This window comes from Vicia villosa, unplaced genomic scaffold (assembly GCF_029867415.1).
Source record: "Vicia villosa cultivar HV-30 ecotype Madison, WI unplaced genomic scaffold, Vvil1.0 ctg.001147F_1_1_1, whole genome shotgun sequence".
In the NCBI taxonomy this organism is placed as follows: domain Eukaryota; kingdom Viridiplantae; phylum Streptophyta; class Magnoliopsida; order Fabales; family Fabaceae; genus Vicia; species Vicia villosa.
Window position 1 is genome coordinate 199,672 of NW_026705503.1, and position 12,489 is coordinate 212,160.

The window sequence follows — 12,489 nt, forward strand, 5'->3', positions numbered from 1 at the left end:
TTGGATTTGGATCGGCTTGTATATATTACTTTTTTTATCATATTAGTTTTTTCTGTTTATATGTCATTTATTTTATTTCCCTATTTACTTTAATTAAAAATACGAGACTGTGAAAAACATAAAAAAAAACCAGTTTCTGCATAATTCGGAAGTTCATTTCCGAAACCCCCCAAAATCTGAACAAAGGTGTTTTCGGAAGTTTATCTCCGAAGTGGCTAAAGAAAAAACCTTTATAAAAATCATTTTTGAAAATTCAAATAAAAAATCTATTTTTCTAAAGTTAAACAGGCCCTTATAGTAATGAGTTAAAAACAATAAAAAATGTAATTAAATTTTTTATAATGTATGTTACTCATCTTCTTCAAGTGCTTTGACATCACATTCTCACTTGATACCAACATGAATAAGAGCACCAATGACATCTACTAAAAATGTTTTTAACGTAAGATATTTGAAGAATTAAAATACATTACTACACTTAAATTGTTTGGTTACTTACCAATCAAGTAATAATCATCATTTGAACTTCCAACAAAATTGGAAATAAATGGTACAAATATCATATATAGAAAAGTTTGACATTTCAATAACTTTTTTCAAATTGAAAATTGGACTTAAAAAGATGACATGAATTCGACCACCTTCAGAATTCAATAGAATATTTTGATAAAAATGCATATGCAAGACACTTTAAAGCATATGTTGAAGAAGAAACATGAAGAGCATGAAATGGTGATAGTGAAAAGAAGTAACATGAGTCGTCCATCTGAACCACGAAATCAGATTAGTCGATATTGTGAATCGGAACTGGTTGACTAAAAACCAAAAAAAAAAAAAATACAACATGATGAAACTACTTAAAATAAAGTTCAACAAGCTTCTTCAAAGTTTCAAAAACACTTGTGAGTGGATCAAATGCAATATTGCCCTTCAGTTCAAGATCAGGAAACTGGTTTGTTAGTGCCTGCTGCATCCCTGGCATCGACATCATCGCTGTCAGTTTACTATCGGTCATTCCTTCACAATCTTGGGGTGTATCTTTAATTGTGCTTGGATCATATCCATAATTTGCTAGGGTAGCTTTGTATTTCTCAATAAATTCAGTTCCGGGGTTAGGTGTTCTTGAGTATATCTGTGATATCGATCAATGGAAAACGAATTCTAGTTGTAAGTATTACTATGAAATATCGATACAGACAAGAACACAACACTGACACACACACAGAGATAATCATTTAAGAAAATGAAAGTAACTGAATATAAAAACATGTGTCGGTGTCAGACACTAACATATGCCAGACACTCTGATATGTGCTATACTTTTTCATACCTGAACAAAACCTGTGTCCTTAGCTCCAGAAACAAGTGCGAAATTGTCATAATCAGTAGCAATCACATCATAAGGCAACTTGGGAATGAACGGCAACGTAGGAAATCGGAGATAACATTTTTCTCTGATCATTTCTTGCATTTCAAGCTTTGATTCATTTTTCTTCATATCTTCTAGTGAAAGACATTGTACCCTTCCCCTAATGCCGGTTATATAACCATTAGGACTCCCATGAACACAGAAGGTATCCACTTGGATCGCCGGTGCTTCTTTGTCGAATGTATACACACCCTGAAATGTCATTTATATACAGAAATTATTATCACGAAGCTTATCGATGGCTACAAAGAAAATTGACTTTATGTATTTTAGCATTGACCTGCCTGAGTGCAATGACAGTCTTCTTGGCCTTGCCCAGCGAAACCACGCTTGAGCGAAGCAACTTCGAACCATCTTCCGGAATATCTGACAGGGTCGAAATTCTTGGCTGACATACCTTTCATCATCATTAGATTTTCATTGGAATCATTCTCGAATGGTGAGTTAACAGCATTTTCACTGGCATTGGCAAGCTGGCATATGTTTTGTTGATGAGAAGATAGATCTTCTGCTACAGACTGTTGATGAAAATAAGATGGTAAGAATTTAAAGAGGGAATGCAAAATTTCTACTTTCTCCGGGATGAAACATAAGTAAAATTTGAGTGTCCATTTTGAGTGTGGAAACCCCTCATGGTTTTGTTTTAGTAAAGGCATCTCGTTGGATTGAGGAGTTTGGGTGTTGCCCTTGCACTCGTTTTCCAAGCAACATGAGAATTTTTGGTATACCGGAGATTTTGCCCTCGGTTGAGGCTAAGGGACTAAAGGGTCTGAACCTTGAGTATGAAGGTTTGACGCCTCCCTCGGAATATTAACTAATAAATTGATTCATTATAAACTAAAATAACTAGCGAGTTTTATCTGATAGCACTTAGATGAGATGGTAAAGAATCTCTTCCCTCTTAACCAGAGGTCCTGGGTTCGACTCAACTCTTGGCACGCAGCAGTCTCAGCAATTGTGCGCAAAGGTTTCTAGACTGTCAGTGTGATTTTGTAACCATAAAAAATGATAAAGCATTAAGCACCACTATATCTATATCTATAAAATATGTATACAATATCCAAAATATGAAATAGTAACATTGTTGAGCTATGCAATACAATACAAACCTGATTAGCTGGAGAGATAAATATCAAAGAAGCAGCAAGGCCAGATAAGACATGCTTACTCAGAACCTTACTTGGTACATTCAGTGAACACTTCAATGATGTTTTTCTTCCAATATGAACAAGAAAAAAAAATATAAAAAAAAAACAACAATATTACAATAATAATTGATGGTAGAAATGAAAAAGAGAAGGTTGGATTTGTTACCTATGAATGGGAGGATATGAAGTAGAGTGAAGTAGTAGATGAGGTGATGATCTTAGGAAAATCTCTACCATGACTTTGTTTTATCAATTCTGTACTGTTACACATTGTGAAGATCTTTCTACTCTTCTAGTTTCCAACACAAAAGATCTTCTTGAAACATCATCATCTTCCAACGGTCCCATCTATGAAACCGGGCCTGTCTCGTTGTGAACAATTTTGTTTCTGAAAAGATAATGCTATCTACACCATCCCTTTTTGCTATCCAAATCCTTCTCTTTTTTTATAAAATATTCAAGTTTTCCAAATTATTTTTCTAACAAGTTTGTTAAAGGTTATACACATGACAATGTATAAAAGAAGTAAAAATAAAATATTAAATATTTATAAGAATCAAATGTTTGTATTGAATTAAGTTTTTAGTTTTTATAAATATGTTATTTTATATATTTAGTCCCTCTATAAAATCTCACTTTTTATCTTATTTTCAATATTGAAACTAAATGTTTGTCACCAAAAAAATTTATTTGAAGGACTATTATTATTTAAAGATATTTTTTAATAAAAAAATCAAAAAAAAAACTATATAGTTATAAGAACGAAAAGTTATTTAACACAAACTTATTTTGGAGAGTAGGTGTGCAAAAGAATTAGTAGTGTATAGGCATTAGGCAATACTAGTCTTTGTTGAGACATGTTTTGTATGCTTGGGCTTTCAAGGCCCAATTTATCACTTATTCTTGAGTATTCTAGGGTACTATTTCTTCCACCTATGGTGGTGAGAGCCACTCTATGTAAATTAAAAATTGCATGCGTAAGTGAGACACACCTTCATTTTACCATAAATGATATTGAAGATATGTCTATGTAGTAATCTCATATATCTTTCATCTATTCGTATTTAGTTACCCCTCATTTTGTAATAATTTAGTTTGAAGAAAGACACACCTTCATTTTATCATAAATGATATTGAAGATATGTCTATGTAGTAATCCCATATATATTTCATCTATTCGTATTTAGTTACCCCTCATTTTGTAATAATTTAGTTTGCAGAAGCTTCTCCGTAAAAATATAAGTATACTCCCATAATCACGTTTAGGTAGTAAACTTTGACATTTTAAAAAAAAATACATTGATGTAAGATGCTTCTCATGTAGTAAGATTAAAATGTCATATATTAGAATCAATCAAAAATGCATAATATTATCAAAATAACAAATTATAAAGGAAGGAACAATTAAACATGAAATAGCAATGCCAACAAACAATTATGCACATGTACTTGATCCAACGCTGAGACAATGACGCTCTTAAAGAAGAATGATGAAGAATTTTTTTCCAGGTTGATAACATCAGAAAAAGTAAAATGGAGTTTCATGAGCCCTTTATACCTACTTAGTTGATAAGGATTGTACAGTCACTCCACACCACCAACGATAGATATCTCCTTGAAGAACAATTCAAAAAGTACATTAGTACTCTAAAGAATGGCAAACGTCATTACTGCCCAGTGTATGGAGACGTGTCAGTCACTCCTAACGAAATGTTACCCCTTACAAGAAAGAAATTTATGTGGAAACTTGTTTTACAAGTGATATGCTTTTAAAAAAGGACATCTACTTTTGATGATGACAACTAATGTATTATGATAAGTTAAGCATGAAAGGTTAAGCAGATAAAGATGCAATCCCTATCATTAAGGTTTGATGGACTTGACTATCCGATGATGGCACTTAAATAAAATACAACCTAAAGTCTCATATCAAGCTACTCAAGCACATGTCCACAAAAGAGAAAGTATCTGGCAAAGTCTTGAAGTACTATGGTACCTCCTAATTTAGTCGTGAGAGAAACTATTTGTAAAGCATAAGGGCTTTATCATAAAAGCACATGGCTAAAACACACGCACACACACACAAATGTTTTTACCAAAGAAAATACCTTCAAAAACATCTTGAAGTTGTGACAGATGAATTAGGAACTGTCAAAATTGCAAAAGGCAAAATTTTAACTTATCTAGTCGGTTAGAGCTTTTGTCTAATCGGTTAGATTAGTTCAAAATTGAGTCACAAGCAATTAGGAGAGCAAATTAATTATGTGCAGCAGCTAGATATATTTTCCTTCATTTTAAAAAATTACAGATGGTTATTTTTGAAACATCTAATAGATTATGAAAAGGTGATAACCGATTAGACTATCATAAAATGCATTTAATGTAAACTCCTTTTTGAGCCAACTTCTAGCCTATAAATAGATGTCTTTTTCTCATTTCATTTCATTCAGAATCGGGTTTTGACACTCTCAACTCTCATTCTCTTGGTCTAAACTTTTCTTTAACTTTCTCTCACTAATGTTTTTGCCCAAGTGCTTTTATGAAAAACGTCCTTTTGTAAGTGATGATATATTTGTAATTATGGAAATGTAGAATTGTAAATTCACTAAGAGAATCTTTTGTACACTTCTTGATTGAATATTATCTATTTAGGGATTTGTTTGAGTTAGAAGGTAAACTTGTAAAAGCTTTGGTTTGGGATTGTATGATTCAGTCCTAGTTTGGGTTGGAGATCATCCCGTGATAAAATCTCCTAGGTTCTTGATCAGCCCGGTATTAAAACCAAGTTAGGTTGAAGCTTAGCCATGTATTAAAAGCTTCATAGGTTCGAGGTCAGTGCGGTGTTAAAATTTCATAGGTTATTGGTTATCCCGTGTAAAACCAAGGATTTGAGCTCAAGGCTTGAGAAGTTTGAAGAATAATATCTTTAAGGTTCTTGTTTACGGAAAAAAGACTAATCGCTTCAATCCACCGTTGGAAAGGAAGATTGGCCACTTCACTCCTGAGATCATCTAGAAGAAAATACACAAACGGTCATATCTATTATCTTGTTTTATTTGATTGAAGATCAACTATCATTTCCTTGCATAAAGGGGGTTAGTGAGTCTTTCCTACTAAAAGTCGTCAACGTTTATTGGAAACTCTCCAAATCAATTCTTGGGGACATGACTAAGTTGTTTTTGACTGAACTTGTATAATTCTTGGTGTTCTTCTTCTTTTTCCCTTAACTCTTTTAAATTTATGAAATTTATGTTCTGCCTTTTATTTTTTTGCTGCTAAGTTTTTCAAAAAATGTTTTCAAACTGTGATATTATTTCACAAAATATTTCAAAACCACTTTTTTTCAAACCACACAATTCATTACCTCCCTCTTGTGCATGAAATCTCAAGTCCAATAATTTATTGCTCTTGTTCTCAAGAGCGACGATGTCTCATCAAAGACCTTCATGTTCATGGATTATGTGGTCGAGTAAATATACGTGTCACAAACTCTCGTCTTGCAAAGCAAAAACATGGGCTTGGAGACACCTATTTTAGACTGCCATAAGGCCCAAAGAGGCAAAGACCAAATGACGATGCAATGAAGAATTTGGTGCCGAACAAGTAGACTATTTGCTATCAAACATATAATCCCTCTCGAGAATGTGTTGTCAGTCGTCCAGGTCAATCTGACGGTGGATTGCATCCAACATCGTTCTACATGCACATAATTATCAATCATTTCTCATATTTAGAGAGAAAGATGTCAAACTTAATATTATGACACATCTGATAACTCTTTATAGCATATCCGTATGAAAAAATGCACCGTTGAATTTAAAGATATTATTATGTAGATCATGTCTATAAAATTTAACATCAATCGAAAATCATTTAACATGTCAATAAGATGCATACAAATTAATGTCTTACAAAACTTTATGAAAGCTCCAAATAACTATAGTAGACTCTATATCCATACTTTCCTATCAAATCTAGTTCTAATATAAAATAGTATTATTTAAATAATTAATTATATGATATATATATATATATATATATATATATATATATATATATTTATAAAATATCAGACGTAATATATATATATATATATATATATATATATATATATATATATATATATATATATATATATATATATATATATATATATGGGTCAAGATCAAATGACATTAAGGTGTCAATTTTAATACTATGACACATCCGATAACTCTTTACCGCAGATCTGTATGAAAAAAATTCACCATTGAATTGGAGACTATTACCATATAGATCATATATATACATGGGCGGATCTATATGGTGGCATGATGTGGCTATAACCACACCAGTTTTTCAACTCTTTATATATTATATATAAATATATCCACTAACTTAGTTAATAGAAAAAATATTTGGATAGTTATTAAAAAAAAAATATTATCATTTCACTTGTTTCCTCTCTCGTGACAATTCTTTCTCTTACTCAATGTTCTAGAAATCGATTCAGTCATTAGATAAGGGAGGATATTGAGTCACTGGTTCAATATTGAATTGGTCTCTAAAAAATATTGAATTAGTTATTAAACCGATCAATCAATTGAATTGGTCTCTAAAAAATATCACAACACCTACAAAATTTCAAAATTTAAAAATATCATGTTTTAAATATTGTCATCGCACACAATAAAATAGTACAAAATATAAATCCTAATAAATTTTGAACAAAAATCTAATTGCAACATAAATTGAACAAAAAATTAATTTGTCTAATAAATTTAATTCTAAGGAGGGAAAATTGTTCCAAATAAATTTAGAACAAATATACTTTTATTTAAATTTTATTTTTTATAAATATTATCAAAATGACATCATTTTATCTAAGAAACACAAATTTTCGAATTAATGATCAATGGTTAAACGACTGCGTGTAACTTTTATAGAAAAAAATGTTCTTAGAGAAATTAACAATTGTAACCCTTATTTTGTCAAAAAGGCTGGGATCCGCTACTGTTAGCACGTCTTACTATTCACGATAAAAAATTGTTTTGTATACTGTCGGAATGAAGAACTAATCACCAAGCTTATCTACTAGAATTGGTTTCCACCACAATCTTGAGGTTCTATAATTTTCAGCAATCACTTTTCCCTTTCAATATTAAAAAAAAAAGTTAAACAATTTTTTTTTCTCATTTTGAATATAGTTTAGCACATACTTTTCATTTTCAGCCACACCAATATATAATGTTTATATCCGCCCCTGTATATATAATTTAACACCAATCGAAAATTATTTGATACGTTAAAGAGAATAATCAAAATTAACGATTTTGTTGAAGTTTTGTAAGACTTTAGTTTTTATGCATATCGTTGCCATATCAAATGATTTTCGATTGATGTTAAATTTTATAGATATGATCTACATGATAATGTATTTCAATCTAACGGTGGGTTTTGTTATAGGGATATGGTGTAAAGAGTTATCAGAGGTGTCATGTTACTAAGTTTATCACATTGGTGTCATTTGATCTTGACCTATAAATTTAACATTAATCGGAAATCATTTGATATGTCAACGAAATGCATAAAAACTAACATCTTACAAACTTCAACAAAACCGTTAAATTTGATCATTTTATTTAACATATCTAATAATTTTTTATTGATGTTAAATTTTAAAGATATAATTTATATGATATTAATTTTCAATTAAACTGTAAATTTTATTATATAAATATACCGTAAAGAGTTATCGATGGTTTCATTTTATTAAGTTTAGGTGTCATTTGATTGTATAAAACCCATGGAAAGTAATTCAAGTAGAATACACGCATCATATAATAGACCCCAAAAAAGTGAAAAAGTAGAATAAAATTTTAGAAAGACAATTTTGAGTTTTGACAACTTTTTAAAACCCATTTGGAAACCTTACCAAACCTCCGCGATTAAATAACACAAAACTATATTGTTAAAGACCCCATCACTCAATTACATTTCTTGTGGTTGCCATCATTCTCTCCCCTTTCTCAACACGTGTTGTGAGCACCAATAACTAACACTAACACGTTACTAAAAGTCTAAAATCATAGTGACTTGTTGTTAATAAGCTTTTAAAGAAAAAGAGGAATTATAATCCTAACTTTAGTTTCTAAAAAGTGTTTGTTGTAACTTTGATACAAACACACCATTTGCTTTCAATTTAGTAATAAATTGGCAATGAATGGCAGTTGGTTACATACCGTAACTGTTTGGTGAGAACACTTTTCTTTCATTATCTAAACCCTGACCTATAATTAACATTAATAAAATCATTTTAAAACCATTAATTTCTTTTGAAATACATTTAAAAAAACTATTTTGGTTAGGTTCATGGTTTTATTTTGTATGACTTTATTTATTAAGTTGGCAAAAAACTTCTCTCTTTACCCGCACTTTTTGAGTCAGATCAAAATTTTAAATTAGGGAAATGCTAACTAGTGCATTTGGGGTACTTTTTAAGTGATTAAAGTAGTAAGTTTTTTTAAAAATACGGGCATTCAATAAAAATGTACTGGAAATTAAAATCATAACGTTTATAAAGAATATTTTCTTTATTTAGTATGCTTAAAGAGTGCTCTGAGGACACTCGTTAGCAAGACCCTTTAAATTAATAATACCTTTTAATATTTTGGTGTGTTTTTTTTTGTATTTTTGAATTTTTGTAAATGCAATTATTAGTGATATAATTATTTTCTATTTTTAATCTTAAAAAAAGTAGCACCCACATTCTTCTCACATCTCACCTTATTTCTTCTGTTTTAAAATATGTGTTATTTTAGAAGAAAAATTTTATTTTAAAATGAGTATCATTCTCACTTTTCAATATAAAAGTGATTGGTATTTTTACAATTGCATCTTTTAATTATTATACACAATTTTCAATATATTAATAAGTTTAATTTGGTAAAAGACTGTAAGTAAAATATTTTATAACAATATCATTATATTTTTTAATTTATATATAAAAATTTTAAACGATATTTATTTTGAAACGAGGGAGTAGGATTTTAGATCCACACTTTAAATATATATGTCGCACTTAGTTCCAATTTTTTCGCAATCCATTTGTCACTTCTATCTACAATATAAGAAAGTTTGATGTTCTGGAAAGGACCAGAATGCCCCTTTGCTTATATGGTGAGCCACGTGGATGGGGTCTTTGCAATTCTTGCTCTTTCTATGCTACCTCCCACTAACTCATCTTACTTGCAAGAAAACCAAAGCTATTTCATTTTATATCTTTCTTGCAAACCCAGAGTTACTATTTGCTTTACTCAACCTGTCTTATCATTGCAGCTTCCTCTTTCCCATGCCTCTCCAATCTTAATCTGTCTATTATCTTCTTCTTCCACTTTCCTCCTTCCTCATTTCTCAGCAAACTTCATCTTCCACCTTCCTCCCTCCTCCTTCCTCTAATATATCTTCGCCTTTCTTCTTCTTCTCCTTGATTACCACTACGACTTCTTCTTTTTTCTTAACTACATCCATTAAAGTTTTGATTTTTATGTTAAAAACCCAAAAATTTCGTTAAAGTTTTTTTGTAATTTCTTCTAATTTAGTGTTTATTGTTTCAGGTTTGGATTTGTTGTTTCATCTACCTTTGCTTCATCTTTCTATACTTGCTTCATCATTCAAGATGATAAAGACATCAATGGCACTATATGTTTTTTTCCTCTTCCTCTTAATGTATCAGTTTTGTTTAACTATAATATTGTTGTTCAATGTTTTTTCAGCCATTTCATTTTATATATTCAACATCACTAATATCATTTTTATAGTTTTCGTTTCAGATAAGTTCTTCTTCTTCAGATCTGGAATTTTTTTGTTGATACTGAGTGATGATGAAGAGATGTTGCTCTCTTTTCTAATTCGTATAAATTTAAATCTGAGTTTTTGTTTTATTTGTAGCTTTCCTCTCATGCCTATTTTCGTGAAAACATGTAATGGTGTCTTTGTCTTGTGTTTTTCCAGTAATGAAGCTGATGAAAACCTTAAATATTTTTCATTTTATGATAATGATGTTATTGTTGTTATGTGTTGTAGATCTGTTGCGGTTATGTTGCTGTTATGTATTCCCAAATTTTCCTAAAATAAAATGTTGTTGGTTGTTGAAAGCAATCCAGGTGATTTTGTAGGCACTGCAGTATCTGGTACACCTTTTGGCAAGGCTTGTGCTGCTGTTGGACAAAGCAGTCTTATGTCTACTTATGATGATTTGTTTAGTCAGGTGATTGTTCTTAATTTGATTAATTAGTCGATGTGGCATCTTATGCTTTCCCTGATTGGAATTAAAAGCAAATCTTCTTATTTTGTTGAGTGATGTTGGCTAATTTTGTTAATTTGCTTTTATCATTTGCAGAAATTGTGGCTTGCTGGTTTTTCAAGGGGCATACAGGAAGTGCACCGAAGAGCATCTTTAGTTCTTAGAGATGCAGTTAGAAATATTAACAGCATATAATGTTTGTTAGAAATATTTGTGGAAATGCTTATGCCAAGGAACATCGTACCTCCATCTTCCCGCTCAGCGTTAAACTATGTCGCTCTCCGCTTCGGCAACTTTAATTTGGATGCTAATGTAAGATTGTGCTTTATTTTGTTTTTACTATAGACCATTTTGTGTTTCTATAGAAAGTCATGATTCACACAACACAACCTTCACAGTAGTTCTTAGAAATATGTACTCTATAGCTAAGTTGGAGTTTTTAGAAAACATTTCCTTATATGTTGTTGATGCTCCTCTAGGGAAGAATGTGCACTTCCTATCCATCATATACTTTCTGTTTGATTTTACTTTGCCATTTTTTAAATGCTTGCCGATGAGTAAAACCATGTTTGATATGAGTTGTGCTTTTAAAGCATGTTAGTATGCATATCAGATTCAATTTGGAGTGTTTGAAACGCATAGCATATCAGATGCAATTTTGAACTCTGGATATTGAGTGGAGCAAGGATCGTGATGACAATAATGGAAGCAATTTTAAATATCTTTATCCATTACTAAATTAAATAATACTTAATGACTATTATTATAAAATTAAATAAAAATTAATATTCTTTATAATTATGTTCTCTATTTATTACTATATATACAAATCTCTTTATTTATTACTTAATGAAATTTTTAAAACTAAAATTAATGTTACTAATAATCTATAATTATAAAAGATGGTGAATTGTAAATTAAGAAACAAAATATATTGATCTTTTTATTTTCTAAAATATGTCTTTCTTTTTATAAATGCAAAATAAAGAGATCCATATAAATAATAATTAATTCACATTTAAGAGTATAAAATTTGTAATGATATATATATTTATATATAATTTTGTTGAAAATAAAAAAATGTTATAAAAAGAGATAATTAATGTCTTGGTTGTATCAAAGAAAATTTATAGAATAGACTATATAATAGGTCTTAGTATAGTGTGTTGTTTATTGCATGCTAAAGTCACATCAATGACATCTATCTATGTCTTTTACCTTTTCATCATCACATAGGTCTTTTAATGTTATAAAAGACTGTCAAAAACTTTTTTTATTTTTTATTTGATGGCACATATTCAAAATAAATAATAATTACAATAATAATTAATAATATTAACAATATCATAATAAATCACTACAATGTTTGACACTAAAACATATCTACATTCAACATTATCATTTTTATATTGCTTTTTTAAAATAAAATTAAACGGAGGGAGTAATATATTGATTGATTTAGCATGAAATCAAATAAAAGTCATAAAAGTACTATAATAGAACATTTATAGCAAATTTTACCAAAGTTAATACAATATACACATATCATATTTTTAAGTAATTCATATCTTAAAAATTGAGATTCATTTTTGAATAAATTTTCCAAAAAGAGATAATTATTGCCTTGG

General features: G+C 29.9%; 2 protein-coding genes across 2 annotated transcripts; one reads left to right on the forward strand and one right to left on the reverse strand.

Annotated features, from left to right (window-relative positions):
- Window positions 1–628: 628 nt before the first annotated feature.
- LOC131633595 (chloroplastic lipocalin-like) lies at window positions 629–2,881 on the reverse strand. Its single transcript, XM_058904297.1, has 5 exons — window positions 2,744–2,881; window positions 2,539–2,644; window positions 1,714–1,947; window positions 1,331–1,621; window positions 629–1,132 (listed from the first exon to the last, which is right to left on the reverse strand). Exons 1-5 carry the CDS (start codon window positions 2,812–2,814, stop codon window positions 854–856), a joined length of 981 nt encoding a protein of 326 aa, XP_058760280.1. The 5' UTR covers window positions 2,815–2,881; the 3' UTR covers window positions 629–853.
- Window positions 2,882–9,829: 6,948 nt separating this feature from the next.
- LOC131633600 (ABC transporter B family member 20-like) lies at window positions 9,830–11,229 on the forward strand. Its single transcript, XM_058904302.1, has 2 exons — window positions 9,830–10,825; window positions 10,958–11,229. The coding sequence occupies exons 1-2, from the start codon at window positions 10,694–10,696 to the stop codon at window positions 11,054–11,056; spliced, it is 231 nt and encodes a 76-aa protein (XP_058760285.1). The 5' UTR covers window positions 9,830–10,693; the 3' UTR covers window positions 11,057–11,229.
- The last annotated feature ends 1,260 nt before the right edge of the window (window positions 11,230–12,489 follow it).